We start from the raw sequence: 23660 nt of genomic DNA, 5'->3' as shown, positions 1-23660 counted from the left end.
TCAACTCACTTTCTCTTTTTATTTAATACTTACACTCATCGTTTCTCTTCCCAATTAACTATATTAACCAACAACTTCTAAAATCTCATCTTAATCGGAACGGAAGAAGTACAAGCTTATTGAAATAACAAATTAATAAATATAAATAATACAAGAAAACTAATCTAAACTAAATAAATCAAGTTAAATCTTATAAGTGGATCAATTTACTAACCTCTTCATACTCCAAAGTTATCGAACAATTATTTTTCTAAGTAATGATATTATTGGGATGTGATCAATTGTTAACTCATCTTTTAATTGTTAACTATAAGTAATTTAAGACCTTGGGATTTTAGAGATCTAATGGTTTATAAATTGTCATGTGTAATTTCAATTTTTTTAATATTAAAAAGATAATAACAACTATCAAATTTAGGGTTTAGGAACCCATTATCAATATATTGTATAAAATATATCAACATGAAGATATGAAAATGTCAACACAATTTCGTATTGACATTGTGCAAGCATTATATTAACATTAGGGCTGGCAATTTTTGGCATGACACGATAACCCGACACGAATCCGCACGAAATTAATGGGTTTGGGTCAGAGCTTATTGAGTTTGTGTCCTTATCGGGTCGACCCATTAAGAAATGAAAATTTTGTGCCGTGTTCGTGTTACCCAATAAGAAATAATATTATTATATTATTAATTTTTTTTAAATTTAAAAATGATGATTTTTTGTTAGTTTTCGTTGGATTTTGTTGCTATAAATCTATTGATATTATTGTTCATGAAATCGAATTGTGTAATCAGATTTTAGATTTTTAATCAAATTTTTAATGATCAGATTTAAGGTTTTGTAACTTTTGTTAATTGAGCCATTGTTAACAGTTCTTACCGTGTTATGAGGTTCTAACCGTGTTATCAGGTCGTGTTGCTATAGTGTCGTGTCATGTACGTGTTGTTATCGTGTTGTGTTGACCCAATGTGGTTCGTGTCATTAATGGGTTCGTGTCGTGTTCGGGTTTGAGGGTAGCAGGTCATGTTCGTGTTCGGGTTTAGGGTTTTCTTTATGGGTCGTGTTCGTGTTTGTCCTTATTGAGTCGTGTTGTTAACAGGTTGACCTGATAACGACCCAACACGCATGATTTGCCACATCTAATTGACATACTCCCTCCGCCCACGAATAATAGGGTTATTCCATTTTTGTCCCTTGTTTTGGAAAAATGATAATAAATAGTTAAAGTGGAGAGAAAGAAAAGTAAGAGAAAGAATAATATACTTGTCTATATTATTCTCTCTCTTATGTCTATATTATTCTCTCTCTTACTTTTCTTTCTCTAGTCTATATTATTCTCTTTCTTACTTTTCTTTCTCTTCACTTTAACTATATATTATCATTTTTTCAAAACGAGGGACAAAAATGGAATAACCCTATTTTTCGTGGACGGAGGGTGTATTATGTAAGCCGTATTGATATTACCTGTTTCTTGAAAAATACAAAAATTCATGAATTTTTTTTTAAAATTTTGGCTTTGAAACATATGCATGTACGATCTCGTGGAATCCTTATAAAATTATCTTTGATTTGATATATGGTATTCGAATAATTTAAATTGAGATAGTTATATGCATTTAAATTTTTGAGATATTTTACGAAAGTTAGTTATAATTAATTTTTATTAATTGACATTAATATCCTTATTAACATTTTTTTATATATTGTATTGATACTCTGGGCCGAATGATCTTGGACTTCATTTAAAAATCTAATGCCTATCGTTGCATTATAGTTAACAATAGCAATATAAGATATTCCTAATATTATTATAGTCAAGTCCCAAAGTTATATGAACCCATCGTAACAAGTCGTTACAAAAGGACTAACAATTCTCATCGTTTGAAAAAAGTCGCATTTCACAGTATAGTTGGAAATGGATAGACCTTTTTTGTGCGATAAACCCCACTCTCACATCCACATTCCAAGGGCGAAGAAGAGGCAATGTTGTCATCCTTTTTCGCACTTCCTCTCTGCAAGAATTGCTGCTTTATCTCTCATCTCTCAAACTGTTACCCTCCCCCTGCTGCCTTCTCTCTCCCCACCGCCGTCCGCCGTCAGTTGCACCTCCGGAAGCCTTCCACTGCTCCATTGTTTGCTACCAATTTCGATATCAGTGAAGAAACTGAGCTACATGCCGAGATTCACGGACACGAAACGCCATCTGATGGATATCAGGAGGAGGAATTGGAGAATTTCGACGCTGAAGAGCTTGAGATCGAGGCTAGGCGGGCGGTCAAGGAGTTCTCTGATTCCTTGTCTCGAGAATTGAATATTGGTTCGTTTTATCACACTCGTGACTCGTAAACTATTTTTTTATAATTATTCCTTACAATGTGAGTAATTAGGTATGGTGAAAATTTGGGGGTGAAATTGGGCAAAAAGCTTCTGTAATCGAGCTTATAAGTAGAGATGGATTAATGAGTTTGGAAGAGAAAGTTGAAGAGAGATGAAATTGAAATGGTTGCGGTTGATAAGTGATTGCTGCTTATGAGATTATGAAAAATTAAGTTGGGGTTGAGTAAGTTGTTTCTTTGTTGAAGCTTATATAGGCTATTTTAAGGACTAAGTTGGGGTTGAGTAAGTTGTTTCTTTGTTGAAGCTTATATAGGCTATTTTAAGGACTATAAGCTCAGCCAAACACCTCCTAATTTTGGAGGTTTGAGGACTACATTTGAGAAATTGCAAGAAATAACCCTTGGGAAATGATTTGAAATAAATTTTTTGCAATTTATATGTGGTGAATATGCTGACATCCTGTGTTTGGATGTTTACAGAGGCTGAAGTTTCCAAACAGAAGGGAACTCGAGGAAAGCAGAAGAAGATTTCAAATCCTATAAGCAATGTCAGTGAAACTCATGTGTCTTCTAGATCTCTGTTGTTCTTTTGGTTGATTACCAATTTACGATGGAGTTTTAATTACAATGCTTATGCATTAGAAAGATGTTGAAGTCACAGTAAATTTTTCTTTTAATATGAGTTTATAAATTCAGTACATTCAAATTAATAAGTATACTCTTTATTGGAAATTCTCACGAGCTTTTGACCCATGCCAGCATAAAACCTGTTTCCTCCACCTTGTACTTGGGTCTGTTAAACTATCTTATTTTGGCTGGTGTATCATTTCCAAAAAGATGGGAGGTGTGACCTTAAAAAATCGATATTACAGCAAAAATAGTTTCTATACTTATGGATGTTTAAAATGCTGCTTCTAGTTATCAACCTGATTTTCTTTATCTTGAAGATGAATGTTTTCTGTAGGGTAGGATTTTTCTTTGTGTTGATTTGGCAAGTAATTTTTTGGCAGATTCCTGAGCATCTTCTTCCAAAGGTTGCAATAGTTGGAAGGCCAAATGTTGGTAAATCGGCGTTATTTAATCGCTTGGTTGGGGTATGTACTGTTAGCTCTGGTTGAAATTGCTCTTGCCAATTTCATCTACAAGTATGTTGTGTCCGTGTCAATTGTTTAAGTTAATTCTGTATTTTTGATGGAATCCTGATTTAGCATATAAGTCTTATTTGTCAGAGTTGCCTCTTTGCAGGGAAACAAAGCAATAGTGGTTGATGAACCTGGTGTTACGAGGGACCGTTTGTATGGTAGATCTTATTGGGGTGATTATGAATTTATGGTAGTGGACACCGGAGGTGTACTTACAATTTCAAAATATCATGAAGAACAAGCTATATCAACAACAATTGGCATGGAGGGTATTCCTCTCGCCTCCAGGGAAGCTGCTGTTGCTAGGATGCCTTCCATGGTTGAAAGACAAGCTACTGTTGCTGTGGAAGAGTCTTCTGTCATTATATTTGTTGTTGATGGTCAGGTGCGTTTTTCACTGCGTTATTAGTTATGTAAGAAGCTTATTGTTGTGTACAACTAGTTTTGCTCCTACCCGATACAGGGTAGCTAAATTAGTCAAAAAATATATAAGTAATTTATATTATGATTTTTTTCTCTATTAATGAGATTTGAATTCACCATGAAATCATTTGATATAATTTTATAGTGTATACGTGTCAAATCAATGACAAGATTCATCAACATGTTTAATCTATTGATCATTATTAGTTAGTTATAAATTCATTAAAATATCTCTAGAATATTTATTTAAGGTTATATATAATAGATAATAGATGTGACTACAAAGTAGAACATTTATGAGCCATGGAATAATGCAGGTATATACAACAGAAGCATAACTCCAAAAACCAACAGTGATTTATTGTGGATTGGGTTGATGAAAATTTTAATCTAGAAGTTGAAAAGATTGACATAATGATTTTTTTTTTCAAATTACTTAAGCAACTTGGAAGTGGAATTGCCAAGTTAAAAGCTGTAGGTCAATGACTCAGTAAAAGCTCTCTTAAACAGTTAAACTTTAAAATAGTGGCATAAAATACTACTCCCTCCGTCCCTGAAAGTTTGTCCCATTTTTCCATTTCCGTCCGTCCCACAAAGTTTATTTCACTTTTTACCATTTTTGGTAGTGGACCCCAAATTCCACTAACTCAATCATGCTCACATTTTATTATAAAACTAATATATAAAAATAGGACCCACATTCCACTAACTTTTTCAACTCACTTTTCATTACATTTCTTAAAACCCGTGCCAGCTCAAAGTGGGACAATATTATATTTGGGGGATGGAGGGATTATGTTTTACATGGAATCATGAATGTGATCATGTTTGGGGGGGGGGGGTTGAAAGACGATTTTGTTTTAGTATATACAGTAGATTTGTAGGATTTGTTTATGTTCTTTGACAAATTTGAAAAAAACTATGTTTGTGAATTTTATGGAGTTTGTACGTTATAATGTTACATCACAAGTCGTATTCCTCATGGGAAGTCTATGATGAAGATGAACAATTAACAGGCAGGTCTGACTGCAGCAGATGTTGAAATAGGGGATTGGCTGCGAAAGAACTATTCACACAAGTATATTGTTCTTGCTGTTAACAAATGTGAATCTCCTCGCAAAGGTACCTTACAAGCGTCAGATTTCTGGGGTTTAGGGTAAGTGCTCTTTTATTCTTTCAAGTCAACTGTTTCATGGATTCTTGTCATTGATCTCTGATTCTCTGTACCATTTAATCACATGATGTTAGAGGGCTTAATGAAACTTATTTTCCTTCAAGCTGAAAAGCATATAAGTGAGGGAGCCATAACTTAACCCAAAACCATGGTCAAAGGTAAAGGGTTGAGCCACTCTACACATTCATGTGGAACCAATGTGGGATTCATATCAATCCATTCCCCTTTCAAACTAGACGTCCACGGATGATATTCCCCTTTCGGGTAGCCCCTTTCCGTAGGCTGTCTGGAGTGGGTTTACCTCTCCAAATTGATAGGCATATAAGTTAGGGAGCTTTAACTTAACCCATAATCATGATCAGAGGTAAAGGATTGGCACCCACTTTTACGCCATATTGCTATTCCACACTTTCATGTGGGATTCGTATAACAGCAAACACTGTAAAGTACACAAAAGAGGAAAAGGTCAGGAGATTTGGAGACGTGAATGACTAGATGGATAACTTATGGTTTTACACTTCCATTACTCAGTTTTCTGTTTATGTTTGTAGAGATAATCTTGTCATCTCCCCGGTTCCCTTGCAAAAGCCTATTTAACTCATGCACAGGCCATGCCCATGCATAATATAAAAAAACTAGTAGTAGTTAACAACTTAAGAATAAAACTTCAAAGGCGGCATACATTCACTATCATATTGTTGCTGTGTTCTCTATCTTGACATCTAAATCTCCAAAGATGCTGCTTTCAATCTATACAAAGAAAAAGGAAATAATGTTAGTTGAATTACATTGTACTATATATTACTCAATGTGAGTACCTGTACTAGTATCTGATGTTTAACGAGTTATTTTATTTCTTTGATTTACTAGGTTTTCTCCCCTTCCAATATCTGCTCTATCTGGGAGTGGAACTGGGGACCTTCTTGATTCTGTCTGTTCTCAATTGAAAAAGATTGAGGTTAGTTTTATTGCACCAGGCACTGAGATGCTTCAGCTTTTACGCTTTTAAATCATCGAGGATATGATCATTGATATATCCAACCTGTTGAAAAGAATATTGTTGTTGTAAATATTTTGAAAATAAAAATTGATTGTTTTCATCCCTTGCAGCATATAGAGGACCCTGATACGGAAGAATATGTTCCTTCCATTGCCATAGTTGGCCGACCAAATGTAGGTAAAAGTAGTATCTTGAATGCTTTGGTAGGGGAGAATAGGACGATTGTCAGTCCAATCAGTGGAACCACCCGAGATGCTATTGATACTGACTTTACGGGATCAGATGGCCAGGTTGGTTAATGGAGCTTAACATTGTCAATGTCATATCCTTTATTCCTTTTATATTAACATGATCATAATTCTCTGTACAACCAACTCTGTCACGTTTCCTCAACGAAAATGTTTCACTTTCTGTTTGACATTTGGATGCTCCTAAATCCTCTGTTCAGCTAATTTAGCATGCCTATAATGATTTCTCTAAATCAACATAACATGTAAATGTCTAAATGATGTTATTCAGAGAGTGGTTTGGAACATCTCAACTTAATATTGCTGTTGAACTGTAAATCATTGAATTTCGTTCATCTTTATGGTTCCCAAATCATTACAATTTGTAAAACCTCATCAATTGAAATTCTTAAACAAGTCTACTGTAAATCCGAACAACAGATTTCAATTTCAAGGGACTTCAGATCCATTCCTTCGTGGCGCGTGATATCCAAGAAATGATTTTCTGTTACCTTAAGCAATTGATATTTCCTTTCTCCAGTGTTTCTAGTTTTTCTTGCACTTAACAAGGCAGTTTTGAATATGTCCATTTGATCCAACATGACTCTTAAAGCGCATATTACAAGAAACATTCAGTTCTGAGATTTAGTTAATGAAAAGCAGTTGGTAACTGTATATTTCATGTTTTTGCAGAAATGGCATCTTATAGATACAGCTGGTATCAGAAAGAAAGCATCTGTAGCTTCATCAGGCAGCACCACCGAGGCCCTGTCTGTTAACCGAGCATTTCGTGCCATTCGACGTTCTGATGTTGTTGCCCTGGTAATTGAAGCTATGGCCTGCATCACAGAACAGGTAACACGTGCATAATTTTTGCAGTTTGATTAATTTTATGTATGCATATGTTGTTGAATATATCTATAAGATTCATGCATTCATGATTGAGCGAAAAACTGGACTAAATTAAGATTGTAACTGGTAGAATAAAGGAGAACCACAAAATAATATCACAAAATAAGAATTATGGAACTGGATTAAATGAATGAACTGAAAAACATAAAACAACACAGGAGAGATCTGCACTCAGCGTCGATTACTCAAATATATATAGTTGGAGGATGCAGCATGTATAGTTCTGGGCATCTTTGTAGTTAGTTTGGCTTCTGAGCTCTCTTCTAAATATTTGAAATTTATAAGTGGATTTGGAAGTGGAGAGTTTGTACTATCTAAACTACAAGCACTATTGCAGCTTTCATGTATAATTGCTGTTGAAAAAAGCTTTTTCCTTGCAATTCCCGTATGGCAGGCTGATGCAAGAGTTCAATTTTAATTATCCATTTCATTTTTTGTATATGTTCCACGTATCTCAATGAGGCTGTACTTTTTATAAGCTCTAACATGAGTAAACATCATGGTTTTGACTTTCAAGGATTTCAAGATAGCTGAACAAATAGAGAGAGAAGGGAAAGGTTGCCTAATTGTTGTGAACAAATGGGACACAATACCTAATAAAAACCAGCAAACTGCTCTGTTCTACGAAGAAGATGTGAGAGGGAAGCTCCGTATTCTTAGTTGGGCACCCGTAGTGTACTCAACAGCAATAGAAGGGCAGAGTGTTGACAAGTACGTTTCCAATTAGAACTTTTGATGCAAAATCACACTATCATTAAATTCATCCACATGTCTTTAAATCATATTCTCATCTGCAAGAATTCATAAACTGTGTTCCAATATATGTTTACAGTACTTTAACCTGGCAAGCAAAAGTATTGTCTTAAATTTCCTCAAATGTGAATTCTGAGAACGAAGTTATTTTATAGAATTTCTCAACCTTATCTTATATGCCCAGCTTCTAGTTAGCTGAAATAGTGAATTCTAAGTTTTTATCCCAACATGATAGGAACTATTTAATTGCTTTTTATGCCTATCACAGTTTGTGGTTTACAATATTATACTTACAGGCCATGCACCTTTTATTTGGTTGCTTTTCCTGATTTTATGCCCATCTTCAATTTCAAAGGATCACTGTGGCTGCTGGTCTAGTGGCAAAAGAGAGATCAAGGAGATTATCAACAGCAACATTAAATCAAGTTGTCAGTGAAGCTGTTGCATTCAAACCACCTCCAAGAACTAGAGGAGGAAAGAGAGGCCGTATTTATTATTGCACCCAGGTACTTATTGGCTTCTTTTCATGTCTTCATGGAATGATTACTTGGATGATTTTTCTTCTATGGGTGCTTTCTCTTTTATGGAAGAAGGGATAATTTTTTTTTACCATTTTCCTGCTTATGTGGGGTGGTTAATTGTCCTCTTAAATAATTAATTTTTTTCAGGGCAACCCTTTTTCTAATTTTCACTATGTTTTAAACCATAGAGAACATGGAATAAAAAAGGATAGGACCACTAAAATGTGATAAAAATTTCCCTCTTTTATCATCTCGTTTTCTTAAATAATTTCGCAACCAAAGACAGTCTATATGTGATGATCTTAAGAGTCATGTATTGATATGACTAAAATCTGACCTGTTATTGTCTATATACAACAAATTAGATAAACTCCCAAAATTCAGTTCTACTCCCTATTGTACTAGTTTATAGGTAACTGTAGTTTTATATTCTAGCAATTTGATTGTATAAATATATGTATATCAAATGCTTGTCCTACTACCTATTTTGTATCTGATTAACAAAATATTTTGCAGGCAGCTATAAGGCCACCTACCTTTGTGTTCTTTGTAAATGATGCTAAGCTTTTTCCTGAAACATACCAACGCTATATGGAGAAGCAGCTCAGGTCAAGTGCAGGGTTCCCAGGCACTCCAATTCGGCTTCTATGGCTCAGTAGAAGAAAGTCGGAGAAAAATGGTTAGTTTATACAAAACTCCTATTCCCTTAACATGCTCCATACGTTAGGCGATTGTTAAGATTAAATGCTTAAAATCAAGGGCTATGATTTTAATCCCATGGTGACTTCTCCAGCCTGAACAAAAAAATGTTACTAGTATCAACGTTGTTCACTTAATTGCCCAAGAGCTGTTGTGTCGCTTGCTGAAAACCTATGTAATCTCTCTTAAGTTGTGTTCGAAAATTGTGACTCGAGCTATTAAGTGAACAAAGGAGTATATTTGTAATGTTTTTAGTCAAGACTGAAAAATCACCATGGGATCAGAGTTGAGGCTATGGCTTGAAAATTACTAAAAGCAAATAAACATTACACAAGTTTTGGCATTTCTTTTATTGCAAGAACATTTGAAAGTTGAAAATCGCAAAGCCTAATAAGGTAATTATTGTGCTTATCATGTTTCAGGAAAAGAAGCTTCTGTAAGGGAACAATGAAAACGATGTTTTCATTCGACTCTTGCCTTAACTGTATATATTCGCAGCCATCAATGCTAAGTGGCCATTGATTGTTAACTGTACAAGTGCATTTTCTTTGGTTCCACATTTTGTAAGAAACCAGTTCTCAATTTTTTAACCTCAGATTGTTTAGAGTTGAAAATATGGGAAAACTATTGTCACCTTTTAATATAGAAAAAAATGCTAAAACCTTTTAACACTCAGTAATATTATATTTGTACTAAGAAAGAATAACAACCATAATTACAAAAAGAGTTGCATCTGTCGTCTATGTTATATACTCCTTCCGTCTTAAAAAGTTAGACTAATTTTATCATTTTTGGATTATTTTTAAAAATTAGATTAAGTCTAAATATGAAAAAAAAATTAATTAATTATACAAGATTTTACAATTTATTAACATTACATCTATCACTTTTTCTCTGTCTTTTTTACTTTTTTCCATCTCTTCTTACTTTATCAATTTGATGTTAAAACTGTGTCATATACAAGTTTGTCAGAGGGAGTAACTAATTAACTATGAGATTAAAAAAAAAAACTGGCTCGCATAAGTGTCTTTGGCACGAACATAAATGAATTCACTACTATATCTGTCAATAAAAACTAATTATGTTTTTTTAGTGGTCCACTAAAATTAGCATCTATCTATTTATTGTGGGTGAAGATAACATAAATTTGTATAATTGAATATTTTAAATAGTATATTTAAGTTATGTTTGGCTTACATTAGAATATAATTAAATGCATTACTTTTTTCACAAACGTCAGTTTCTGTTTTTACAAGTATTATGCAAAATCATAAAAATGACCTACTAATGAACTATGTGTCCCTACACGATACAAATGGTGTGATCTTCTGTCTTGAAATTGAGAAGTATAGGATTCAAACTCTTACCATTTTCTTACTCTCAAGTTAAAAAGGGTAAATCATTGAAAAATAATAAAATTTGGTAAAATTCTAGTCCATGTCGTAATTTTAAAAATCAGATAAAAATATTATTAAGTTTGAATATTTTTCTCAATTATCACACTAACAAAAAGATTTGATCAGCTATTGATGCTTTTCTAGCAATTGAATCAAATGACGATAATAAACACCATCGTTTTAAGTTAGGGTGTAGATAATATAAGAGATCTGGGTATAAACATATATAGTTTTAGTTGTCCACTTATATTAGTATTTTAGTGTTAATAAAAATTGGATCTGTTGAAGAAAACATGTCGATTTCTGTGATATGATTCTAATCCAACATATATTGAACAATCGCTCTCGATCCGGTTTCGAAATGTTGGTTTTTATGCATGTTTGTATGGAGTAATTAACATTACTCAAATTGGCCACTCTTGAAAGAAGGCAAAAAAAATATGGTATCGACAATTCAAGCACTCCAACACACGTAGATTCTACATATCCTCCTATTATTATTCACACCAATGTCATGAATGTTGACTCCATTTAAAGAAATAAGTGGTTTTATATACAAATAAATAAATAATTAACTAATGACGCGTCTCAAGTTGCGTAAATTAAAATTAATTCTACTCCCTATAGATGTGAATTCCAAAATCAACCGGACAATGCGTATGGAATCAATCAAACACATTTTGGTTGTGCATGAATATTCTACTAATCCATTTTTATGGAAGACCATCCATCCATTTTTATGATATAAAAAATACTCTCCCGTTCCACATTAATGAATGCATTTTTTTTGCACGAAAATTAATAAAAATGTGTGTAATGTATTAAATAAAAAAGATAATGAAATAGAAGAGAGTAAAAAATAGATAGAATAAAGCAAGAGAGGGAAAGTAAGAATGAGAAAATGTTTTACTCCCTCCGTCCCTTTGTAGTAGAGGCGTTTTATTTTGAGCACTCGTTTTAGGAAAATGATACTACATTCGTCCCACAATAAGAGTCACATTTTGTTATTTCGGCTTTTACCATAAATGGTAAGTAGGTTTTACATTCCACTAACTCACTTCACTCACATTCTATTATAAAATTAATATAAAAATGTGGACCAGATATTCTACTAACTTTTCCAATCCACTATTTTTTTACATTTCTTAAAACCCGTACTCATACTATATGTGACTCATATTGTTGGATGGATGAAGTAATAAATAGTTGAAGTAGAGAGAAACTCTTACTTTACTTTCTCTCTACTTCAACTATTTATTACTATTTTTTTCCAGAATGAGTGCTAAAAATAAAATACTTCTATTACTGAGAGACAAAAGGAAGAAAAACTACTTTTTACTGGAAAAAGAAATGACTCTACTATCATAAAATAGCTAAAATAAAAATAGGGAGCAGGAAGTATATGCTATGTATAAATATTTTTATATAGTGAAAGGTAATTGGAAAAGTAAAATTGATTATTCCTAATTTGAGAATTTGTGAGATGATTGCAGGCTGCAAATCTGCTACCATTATAGAGTAATTTATTCTTTTTTTTTAAATGTGGACACCTCATATACATACACCTATACATACACTTGTATATATAGTTCAAGCTTTCCCATTCCATTTCCACTTTTTCCTCCATTTCCACTTCTCTCAATCCCAAATTTTCCCCTTTTCTTTCCTTTCTCAGCTCTACTTCTTCAATTCTCCCGCAATCAAGTAATTTCTCTGCTCTATTCTCTACCTTCATCTGCGTAATTCAATCTCACCATTCACTGGAATTACGAATCCCAAGCTCAAAATTACTACGAAATGTGAATTTCAGAAAAAAATGCTTGCAATTATTTCGTCAACCCTACATTCATTGTTTTGTATGTCAATTCTGCATGCATTTATTAGCTTCAATAAATGAACTGCGGATCATCGTTGTTGTTTCCATATTTCGTAAATACGGTAGTAATTGTCGATGAAGTATTCAGCTATAAGTTATGAGTTTTTTTTTCCGAAGATTTCGTGATTATTTGCGATTAGCTGTTTCGTGTGTTCTTCAATTGAGTGTTGATCTCGCATTAATTTATTTATTTTAAATGGTGGATGGTTTTAGGTAATATAAATCTCTGTTGTAGCAGTTAAAGTTCCGGATTCATCACCTACTTATGTTGTGTAGCCATGGAAATATATAACTCAACGATTTCTGCATAATGTGTTAATTAATTCAATTTTGGTCGTTTTTTGATTTTGTAGCTGTTTTGTGGATTATAAGGTTTTTTAGATGTGAATTGTGATTGGGAAAATGGGCCGCAGCAGTACTGCTGAGAGTGAAGACGGCGTGGTCTCTGCTGAGTCGCCTCTGAGTAACGATGGCGATAATTTTTGTGGAAGCTCTAGTGGGGGCGCTGTTATGAAGAAAGGTCCGTGGACATCGGCTGAGGATGCAATTTTAGTTGAGTATGTGAAAAGACATGGAGAAGGCAACTGGAATGCAGTTCAGAAGCATACTGGGCTTGCACGATGTGGGAAAAGCTGCCGGTTGCGCTGGGCTAATCACTTGAGGCCAAACCTGAAAAAAGGAGCGTTTACATCAGAGGAAGAGCGGCTTATAATCGAGCTTCATGCAAAGATGGGGAACAAATGGGCGCGGATGGCAGCACACGTAAGCTTCAAGATTCACTTTAACTTGTGTATGGTTTTTTCTAGTATTATTTAGAAATCTAAAGTATTGATTGGATAGTGGACTTATTGGAAAGACTCCCATGGTGTTTTTATGTAGATTGGGTGATTGTAGGTTGATGTTCTTATGTGATGGTTGCATCAAACGTATTATCTGTGCTCTGTTTGTGAGATCAAATTTTCTGTAAGCCTTATAGGGAGTAAGTACTTAAACACCAGGAGGTAGTCTATGTGAAGAATGGTAGGTTAGTTCCCATTAGCATGTATTTTTGGGCTTACAGTTGGTGTAGTTGTATTGCTTTTTTTTAAAAAAAGAAGCACATCGGTACTTCTCATGTCACCATCTAATACTCACTTTTTTCAGTTAACAGCTCTCTGGTGGAAAGATAAGAATGAGCTAAACAGTGAACATACCAAATATTTATTTGCCTAACTCTCATTTATAGTAATTATTGGTGATTAAAATTTTCAAGTATCATGAAATAAATAATTGCCATCATGAAAGAAGATACCAAGATGGTAACGATACGACATTCTGATGATGAAATTAAGTAATTAACGTGCGATGTGTAATTGCCATAGAAGTGCTGCATGCACATAGGTTTTATGGTTGAAAGAACTACACAAAAACGAAAAGAGAATGAATCTCAGTACATGGTAGGTTAAGAATATCTTTCAGGAATTGCCAAATTATCCTCTGATTTTATATTTATATAATTGGTCGCTGCATGTTCAGATGTAATGTAATTTGAGTTTCCAATAATTTTTTTAAATTCTTATATTATTCATTCTTACCTCTGACCTTTAGTTTTTCCCCTCTAATTTAAGTTGCCGGGGAGGACAGACAATGAGATAAAGAACTATTGGAATACTCGAGTAAAAAGGTGTCAACGTGCCGGTTTGCCCCTTTATCCCCCTGATTTATGCCAACACTTGCTTCCGGAGAGTCAACAGCAACTTAGTCCACCCAGGATATATGGTGGAGATAAAGCATGTGATATCTTGCAAAGTAATGGTTACCGGGCACCTGATATAGGGTTTAATAATTTTAATATTTTAACATTCGCACCAGAAGTTCGAGGTGTTCCTGGCAGTATATCGATGGGTAATGGTTTTGCTTCTCCTCACTCCTATGGTTTTGTCCCTCAAACTATAGGAGTTTCTGAACGGGCTCGAGAACCAGATGAGCCTATGTCAGACTACGGAAGTGGTGGTGTTAATGAGGCACCTACCTTTAACAGGGCTCAAACTGATAGTTGTGTTGACAAATCATTTCAGTTTGGTCTATGTGTATCTTATGACACTGACCACACCAAGAAACTGTTGTCTTCTGGTGTAAATCAGGATACTCCTTTTATGTCAGATGTCATTTACTCTGCTTCGGAGCACTTTGCAAATGCTCAGAAGTCGGAGCTCCCTTCACTCCAATATCAAGACACTGGACTAGGTGTCTGGGACCCTCCACCTGAATCATTCGATTCTTTGGTCCAGTCTCCTCCTCTATCAGGCCCACTCCCATCACATTGTCCTTCACCAGGGAGCAGTGGCCTTTTAGAAGATTTAATCTATGAAGCTAAGGCTCTAAGAAAGTTGGAGAATCACCCCTCTGCCTGGGCTACTTCATCTAACGTCAGCCATGGAAAAGTAACAGATGGTTCTGGCTTTAAAACATGTTCCACAGAGTTCAAAGGCTATATTGATCCCAATTCTCCATCATGTAACTCAATGGGGTCCCTTTTCAACAGGTACACTCCTACCACTGGAAGATTGTTGGAAGACGATGTGACTAGTAAGTACCCACTCTTTCTCTATTGAAGTAACTTGCTCTTGATGATTTATGGAAAACTCGGATGCATTCGTTTAAATTTTGTTGCTGTCAAACTAGTGTATTAGCCCAAAAAACTTGATCTATATCCAGCTTGTGACCTATTGGGATTAACTTGTGATTTGCCCAATTTTTTCTGAGGCTTATTTTTTTTTTCTTAAATCGACTCTTAAAGATTGTTGAATAGATTCTTTTAGGCTCTGCCCCTTTAGAGTAGTCCCGGTATCATGATTCAGTCCTGGATGCTATTGCTTGATGCATTTGTTAGATTTGTTGCAGTCAAACTAGTAGATATTCGCCATAAAAATACAAAACTATGCTCTTTTAACTTGACCTATATCCAACTTGTGACAGCTGACAACTAGGGATTATTTTGCAATTCATCAAATTGCTGGCTTTGAGGCTTAAAGTTCTGATTAATCAACTTTTAAATTTTGTTACTATGATTCTTTTGTGTTCTGCCCTTTTAGAATCGTCCATATATCATGATTCAGTCCTTGATGCTATTGCTTGACGTGTTCGTTTAAAATTTGTTGCGGTCACACTAGTTGATATTAGCCATAAAAAAATACAAACTTTTGCTCTTATGCTCTTATGACTTGACCTATATCGACTATAATTCTTTTGTGTTTTGCCCTTTTAGACTCGTACAGATGATTCAGTCATGGATGCTATTGTTTTCAACTGGAAATGCATCATGTGACATTGGTTATATGACTTTGTGCAGTGCACCATGTGAAATCGGAAGTGTTTGATCCAAGTTGGATCGTGGGTACTGAAAGCAAAGTGGACTACATGAGACCAGACGCTATACTAGGATCATGCTGGGTCGAGCAGAGTGGTCTGGCATCGAAGCAAAGGGGCTCGACAACTGATTCTACCGTGCCTCTTCAGGGCGACACATCTGCTTCTGCTTCAACCTGGGGCTTTACTTCGTGCCCGTGGAATATCATGCCAGCAGTCTGCCAAATCTCTGACGTTCCATGAACTGCCAAAACTCCTCAATTTATAACATTGTTTGGTGTATGAACCGAGGCGATTACGACAATAACTCTCTTGTATGTAAAATTCCTTTGGTGAAACTATCCTTCATTTTGCCAAAGTCATAATGTAACCTTGTTGTGATGCTGCCCTACAACATGTATCAGTGTCTTAATTTTTGGACCAAGATTTGGCTGTCACCTTGTTTTCGAATTTTAGAATTGAATTTGACCAACTAGCTTCTCAGTTCACCGTGACAAGGTTGGCAATTTGTGTGTTGGGTTGATATGATAATGACTCGAGACGGTAAAGCAAACATAGACACGACCTGTTGGCTGTTGAGAGAATGAGAAGATGTCGACATGAACACGATTTGTACTGACATGGATATGAGAAAAACATGACACGGACTCAATAACAATATGACGAGGACATTATAATTTTTTGTCGGCTTCAAATGATAAGAAATTATAATCGTATCGACACAAACACTTGACACTGATTCACCTATCGTATCCGAAATTGTCAGGCATAGTATTAAATAGGAATATGTGCTGCTGGCACTAGGGATGTCAATTGGGCCAACCCGTTCGGGTTCGGGCCAACCCGTTCGGGTTGTCGGGCCATTCGGGTACGGGCTATTCGGGTTATGATTTTTTCGGGTTATAAAAGTTCGACCCTAACCCTAACCCTTCGGGTTTCGGGCTAACCCACCGGGTTATTCTGGCCAATGCGTATTTTTAATTCTTTTAATATTTTCAAAAAAATAATACGTATTTTAAATTTTCTTTAATTATATACATATTTTTAATTAATCATTCAACAATGAAATGTGTATTTTTAATTTTCTTTAATATTTGAAAAAAGATTAAGTTATTTAAATTTAAATAACTTATTCATTACATAATTATTTACAAAATATCTATCAATAGTATGTTTATGTTTATGTATTTAAAACATAAGTCAACACTTTGTTTCAAAATTCAAACATAAATCAATTCGTAGAAAATTGAATAAAATTTTCATAACGTGAGAGGTGCATCGTAGATGTAACAAAAATATTTTGAATTGTTAAAGAGTGAATTATCAAGTGCTAGCTAATTGGAGTAACTCTAAGTTTTCTTGAATTATGATTGGTCAAATTTAATTTATTCCAGCTGTAAATATGTCAAATAATAATTTATTTTTGTTTTAAGAATCACAAAGTACGCATAATTCAATGACGAAGGGCGTCAAAATACTTTGCACTATTATATTAGAAATATACCAAAAGAAAGCTTTTATATACGAGTATTTATGAATCTATGAACCACATAGTGATTTTTTCATGATCTTATATAGTCGGTTGACGTATTTGGATTTTGCATGGTTTTAGAGGGTTGTCTTGAATGATTTTGATTATATTTCTATATTTTGGTATGTTTACATGTTTGTTGAGAAATGATATAAAATGGATTAGAAAATGTACACAAAATATGTGGATTTGCAGCAGCCTTGTTTGAGTCAATGTTTCTCGCGATTTTGAGGTCTGATAAACCTATAATGCATATCATTCTCTTCGTCTTTGAAAGAGCTTCGCGTGGATATATTGCATGCTTCAATCGGAGCTTTGTAGAGAAAGTTATGACCGTTACAAAAACTGCTCGCTGTGCAGAAGCCTTCAACCCGACGGGCCGACCCGTAACCCGAACGGGTCAGCCCGAATGGCCCGATTTTAAATTCGGGCTGCGAAATTACAACCCTAACCCTGTATTTTTATCGGGTTATTCGGGCTGGCCCGCGGGTTCCGGGTTACATTTACATCCCTAGCTGGCACTACCCCTCTTGGGAGATGAAGATCTAAAATAAATTGTTTTTAATGTTTCAAAGTATCCCAAAAATTATAAGAGGCGTATACGAAAAAAAACAGAAAAAATGGCGTAACCTTTGATCTCATTCCCGGCCGCAGCCAAATATAGATTGCCACAAACACCTCAACTTGCTTCACCCACTTTCCACAAGCTATATATATCTAATATGAACACTTAGTGACTTCTGGTTTGTTAGACAAATAACCACAAGCTATATGTATCTATTTTAGACAAATAGTCATATGATATAGTTTATGATTTAGTTGTGTTTATTAGACAAATAATGATGATATAGTTTATGATTACATTATGAGATTATTTTAGTTGGAGGATGTGACATTGAGTAATTATTACATGACTATCTATCAGATAGAGACGTGAGATTCAATCTCATTAACCAAACACAATATGAATTTCCTATAACATATTTTTTCATATTTTAAAATTAATACATTAATTTAATACACAAAAAATACCAAAAGCATGTACTCCCTCTATCCCAAAGAAGATGACCCCTTCCTTGGATGGTCGAGAATTTATATAGTTTTATTTGAGAGAGGAATAGAAAAAAGGGGTTTCTATTTTTAGTAATGAGTCATCTTAGGTAAGTCAAATTAAAAGGAAATGTGAGATTGTGAGTCATCTTCAACGTCCTGGGACAGAGGAGTATATTAGTATTTCATGAAATATACATTAAAAATCTATCTTTCTGTGATGATTGAAATCTTAATGTGAAATTGGTTGAGTTAAAATATAGACATGATTTGAAATCTTAATGTTTACGATTTTTGAAATACACCATGATTTGTGTATATTCACTTCCATTAGCTATAACCCGGATCATAAAAATAATTTGATAGTGCTATTTAGAATCAAATATTTGAAGTAATTCTTTATTTTATATTAATAATCACATTACATATACAAGTATACAACTCTTTAGCAATGCCCAACAATTAATTCAAAAATATTCTAAAAATGATAAATATTACAAAAAAATATTCACACTTCCTCCGAAGAATCCAAATGTGGAAGACAATTCTGGTTGCGATTTGCAGTTGTTACAGCGGGGGCAGCTCAGCGCACAGCCTATCAACAAAACATGAGTCAATTAAGCAATAAATACAAATCAAATATAGTACACCCTCCGTCCCACTATAGTAGAAGCGTTTCTTTTCGGCACGAGATTTAAAAAGGAACGACTATTCCCTCATGAATGGAATGGTCATTTCACTTCACCCTACCAATCATCTCCTTACTAGCAACCCAAAATATCAGAACTCAATAATACTATAACTATAACTTACTGTACAAATTAAAACACCTTCTGACCACATGAATAACATAATAAAATGGTATAGCACTCGGATTAAATTTGGTTTCAATTATAGCTTAACATTTTCCAGAAGCTGTTGCATTGCATTCAGTTTTATATAAGTATTTTCTGAGATATTAGCCGTGAAAACAAACCTTTCTATTCTCGACGAGTCTAATTCATAGTACTTGTACTCTTTTGAGGTTTTATTTATGACTGCTTGCTTGGAGGAAACAAGTCCTTTTCCAGTTCCAACATCAGATGTTTCAAGGTCGCAATCAATCGAAAGAGCTTCAACATCAGATTCCTGAAAACTCTAGCTCGGTTAAGAGTTGAAATTATGCTACACTTATTAAAAATATCAGCTAAAGAAGTGCTGCAAAATGATTTCTCATATTTTTCGAACAAAAAAAAGGAAGTGCAATAATCTACCTTCATCAGTAGAATCTTTGACAAGTGTTCCACGGGGTACGGTTGCAGCTTGTATCCTCCATAACTGATACAGGATAATGCCAACTTCCGTACCTATGTCAATGTGTAGTTCATTTTATCGAAACACACAGAATCAGCTCTGCTAAAGATATGGAATACGTATAAACTACTACATTCAATAAGCACACCTCACAAGACATGCTAAAATATTCAAAAATGTACTGCTAAAAAATCCAACACTTCACCACTAACCTATAAAAAAAATCCCTTTAAACAATTTTAGCAGTTGTAAACAAGAAGGGTGATTGTTGAAAATTCCTTTAGTTTTCTTTTTCATTTCTGTATGTAAAAATTAAGTCAGTAGTCAGTACTCTTTCTTCTTTTACTTATTTGTTCCCAATCATTTCTTATTTTCCTTCAACGAGGCATCTAAATTTCATTAAAATACAGTCTCTGATGTGTGTATTTTGACACACAATAGCAAGTACATCATCAGATCAGACAATACTTCCCTCTCAGCCAATTAACCTGATTTCAGTTCCAATTGGTGGTGTAGTAATTATAATAAGCCACCAGATGGCCCAGATCAATTAGATCAGGGGTAAAAAGGAGATGCAGAGATAATACAGGAGGTGCACACTTTTATAAGGGAAAATGAGAATCGATGAAATTACCTCACTGATGTAAGGTTCAACAATGCAGTATTGGAGATAGGATGCTTCCTCTTCTGTAGTAGAAATGAATCGCTTGTAATTCCCTAGTCGGTAGTATCTGCAAGCACTACTTAATGAATTCAAAAAGAGCCTAAAATATAATATGAGATACAGGAATCACAGGCAAATTCAATGAAATTAATAATATATAAAGAACCACAGGCTTCTAGTAACCTCAATATTCTCCGGGCAAAACTCATAGCTTTTGACTCCATTACCGACGAAGGAATGCGGCGAAACCACAGGGATAAAGGTTCAACCTGCCAATAGGGGAACGGGCAACTATAAAAATCCAGGAGCCAGAAAAATAACTGCAATTTAAAGACTAATTTTGAAGCAACTAGAAGGCTACGTTACTTGGTTGTCGGGACTCAGATGGAGAAGAAGATATAATGAAAAATATTCAGCTTCATTCTGAGATGCGGAATGTGAAGCTCGATTTACTTCGTACAAGCTAAACAAAGTTGTCAGAGCTTTCATAAGCTGCTCCAGGTTGAGGTGTGACATAGAAGCAGTATTTGGAGTCTGAGATGATCTGTGAAGGTGGTGATATGATATAATGTGAAATTTGACCTGCACATAAGGAACGTAACATCCATTATCTGAAATGACAAGGTACTGTTATGTAATGACCTTGTGAGAGAACTAAAGAAATTATCACCAAGAAAGTAGTACTCCCTCCGTCCCCAAAGAATATGTACTTTGGGTTCGGCACGGATTTTAATGCAAAATTGGAAAAGTAAGAGAGAGGTAGAGAGAAAAAGTAATTAAAGTATTGTTAGTGGACCTAAATACTCTAAAGACACATTTGGTTTGTGTGCAAAGCATAGAGCAAATAGGCACCATAATAACAAAACTATATTATTGAAAAGGAACCAAATATTGTTGCATAAGATAAAATAGTTATCACATAAATTCGATTAGCAGGCATACCATTCTCTCATACATGTGTATCACTTGGTCACTGACAATGTTCTGCATGCTTAGATCTTGCCTGATGGATCTTGTCCTATCAAATATAAAGTCATGAACCACATCAAAAGGATGACCACTAGAATGCAGCAGGTCGAGAAGATAATTTAGAGTGTCCTCCAACACGGGAACAGGCCGGACATCAGAAGCTTTCATGTCTTTTGAGCTTATAGTTCTGCAGAACTGACCATAGAAGAGAGCCCAAATTTAGTCACACTACTAACATGCAGGCTTCATTTATTATTTTATCTATCAGCATTTAATATAAAAGAACTAGTAATTGATCGAACAATAAGATTTAGTGTTGGTCTGCTGGAGAACAAATCATTTGTGATTTCTATCCACTTGTCGAAAATATTAATTACTAACACCATTCTACACGAACTATCACCAAATTTATACTATGCACATGAACCAAAAGATCTATATCCAAATATTCAAACCTTGAATTGTTTTGATTTTTCATACGGTAGTTAATTGCCTCCAAATGATCATTTAGTTGGACGCGTGGAGTGTCTACATGGCCAAAATAGGCAATGTACTAACCAATGTAGTTGGAAGCCTACACCACTTCAGCTATTCATGATGATATTAAATCACCTAAAATCGAGAACCCATGTGGAAATATTATTCAACTGAAAGCTCGTGTATTTAGGCTTACTATCCCTTAAATGTTTTGTATTTCCAGTCTTGGTGTTAATGACAATTCTCATATTCTAATTCGCTTTCTTTGGCATTGGCAATAAGAGAAAGTATGGCTATATGAAAGAGGTAACTTGATTTCTTAATTTATGTTCATTGTAAAAGCAGCATCCTTCCTTCAATCCCATTACCACAAATTCACCTAAACTTCATTTAGCAACGTGTTGATCACAAAATCCAACCTTTACATGTGAAATCAGCAGATACACAATCACAACTTTTTTGCTTTATAATAAAGGGGCAAATTAGTAATTAACAACTGTAACACCTTTTTCACAGCAAGAGCAGGTGAAGTTTTAGCAGGATTTCCGTGGAGCCTCTCAAACACAGCTAAATCCCTCAACCTCTCGCGTCTCTGTCTCTCCTCCACTGCAATTGAGCATTAGTTCCATCAGTTCAATTGGTAGTAGAAATAAATACCTAATTTGAAATTGAGGAAGGAGGCGGTTACATTACATGGGCACATGAAAGGGCAAGTTCCAATTAGGTTTGGGGGATCCTGATCGCCGTCGTCATAATAACTATTTTCAATCCTGCGGCTGAATTCGCCAGTTTTGGAACTAGAGCTGGAGGTTTTGGTGGAGTAGATTCGATTAGAAGGTTTTGGAATTTTGGAGTGGGTGGAATCGGAGTGCGACAAATAGGAAGAAGAAGAATTGTTGATTCTAGGTTGGCAGGGCTGACGACTTCTGTTCGCCATTGTTGAAGATCGTGAGCTCTTCTTCTTCTTCGATGAGGAAGTTGATTTTTGTATTCAGTTGCTAACTATTCAGCCTGTTTTTATAAATCTATTTATGTAATAATGAATTCAAAAAAACAATTCTACTCAACAAAGAGTTGCAATTAAATATATATACACACCAACTTAGGTCATAACAAAAACCTAATTAAGATCTTACCAGTTTTAATCGAAAGGTGTACATAAAGTTAATGGCAAATAGATTAGAGGGAAAAGAAAACCTAGCATCGTTATGCTACTATGTTCACAATTTGGATTATGAATATTCTGATGTTATAATATTGTAGATCCGAAGTTATATAATAAAATTGATTTATTGTTATAAAATTTTAATCAAATCAAATTTAGAGAAATATCGTGTTTTAATTTGTTGAGCTTTCGAAATTTGAGATTGAATTTGGAATTAAATTAGCTGACTTTCCAGACTATTAGATCGAGACATATGAATTTTTCAGAATAGGAGTCCCGGTTTTCTCATTTTGATACATCCGTGAATATGAGTCTTGGTTCATAATTACATTCAGTTTTGATCCATCCGCGAATAGGAGTCATGGTTCATAATTACATTTAATGGTAAAGAGATCTCATGTTCCACTAACTCATTTCACTCCCACATTATTTAAAAATAATATATACAAGTGAGACGTGTTCCACTAATTTTCTTATTATTTCTTAAAATCCGTGCGTAAAGAAATGAGACTCTTATTCGCGGACCATCCTCTCCTTCTTCCCTTTCTTCATCTTTCCCGATAATTCCATCTCACCTTAACTGTTTCTCTTCAATTTTCTTGCACAATAGAGTGACTCCACACCTGGTGTTTTCCACCAACATTCTCTTTTCTCATGGATGCTTCCACAGCCCCAATGCTAGCTAGGTTCCTCA

General features: G+C 34.7%; 3 protein-coding genes across 6 annotated transcripts; 2 read left to right on the top strand and 1 right to left on the bottom strand.

The window, feature by feature from the left end:
- The first annotated feature begins 1952 nt into the window (after positions 1-1952).
- LOC121790642 (GTPase Der-like) lies at positions 1953-9867 on the top strand. 2 transcript variants are annotated; one of them, XM_042188811.1, is made up of 12 exons: positions 1956-2326; positions 2826-2893; positions 3356-3439; positions 3591-3872; positions 4927-5066; positions 5955-6042; positions 6195-6374; positions 7005-7166; positions 7741-7934; positions 8332-8482; positions 9014-9176; positions 9619-9867. In XM_042188811.1, the coding sequence occupies exons 1-12, from the start codon at positions 1993-1995 to the stop codon at positions 9645-9647; spliced, it is 1875 nt and encodes a 624-aa protein (XP_042044745.1). In that variant the 5' UTR covers positions 1956-1992; the 3' UTR covers positions 9648-9867. The 2 variants fall into 2 exon arrangements, 1 of the variants encoding a protein (XP_042044745.1); XR_006048366.1 differs by lacking the exon at positions 9619-9867 and having other exon boundaries at positions 1953-2326; positions 8273-8482; positions 9014-9177.
- Positions 9868-12218: 2351 nt separating this feature from the next.
- Positions 12219-16241, top strand: LOC121790621 (transcription factor MYB33-like). 2 transcript variants are annotated; one of them, XM_042188807.1, is made up of 4 exons: positions 12219-12297; positions 12842-13231; positions 14077-15037; positions 15801-16241. In XM_042188807.1, exons 2-4 carry the CDS (start codon positions 12872-12874, stop codon positions 16058-16060), a joined length of 1581 nt encoding a protein of 526 aa, XP_042044741.1. In that variant the 5' UTR covers positions 12219-12297; positions 12842-12871; the 3' UTR covers positions 16061-16241. The 2 variants fall into 2 exon arrangements, with proteins under 2 accessions (XP_042044741.1, XP_042044743.1); XM_042188809.1 differs by having other exon boundaries at positions 12223-12297; positions 12823-13231.
- A 2537-nt stretch (positions 16242-18778) lies between these two features.
- On the bottom strand, positions 18779-22941 carry LOC121762385 (SAC3 family protein C-like). Of its 2 annotated transcripts, none has more exons than XM_042158253.1 (9): positions 22495-22941; positions 22307-22407; positions 21298-21519; positions 20722-20937; positions 20539-20624; positions 20326-20431; positions 19652-19744; positions 19375-19526; positions 18779-18993 (listed from the first exon to the last, which is right to left on the bottom strand). In XM_042158253.1, exons 1-9 carry the CDS (start codon positions 22736-22738, stop codon positions 18966-18968), a joined length of 1248 nt encoding a protein of 415 aa, XP_042014187.1. In that variant the 5' UTR covers positions 22739-22941; the 3' UTR covers positions 18779-18965. The 2 variants fall into 2 exon arrangements, with proteins under 2 accessions (XP_042014187.1, XP_042014196.1); XM_042158262.1 differs by having other exon boundaries at positions 20326-20422; positions 22495-22936.
- Positions 22942-23660: the final 719 nt, after the last annotated feature.

The sequence above is a fragment of the Salvia splendens genome, chromosome 2, assembly GCF_004379255.2.
Source record: "Salvia splendens isolate huo1 chromosome 2, SspV2, whole genome shotgun sequence".
NCBI classification, from domain to species: Eukaryota; Viridiplantae; Streptophyta; class Magnoliopsida; order Lamiales; family Lamiaceae; genus Salvia; species Salvia splendens.
Note: the sequence above shows the minus strand (reverse complement) of the source record. Positions and strands in the feature narration are given on the sequence as shown.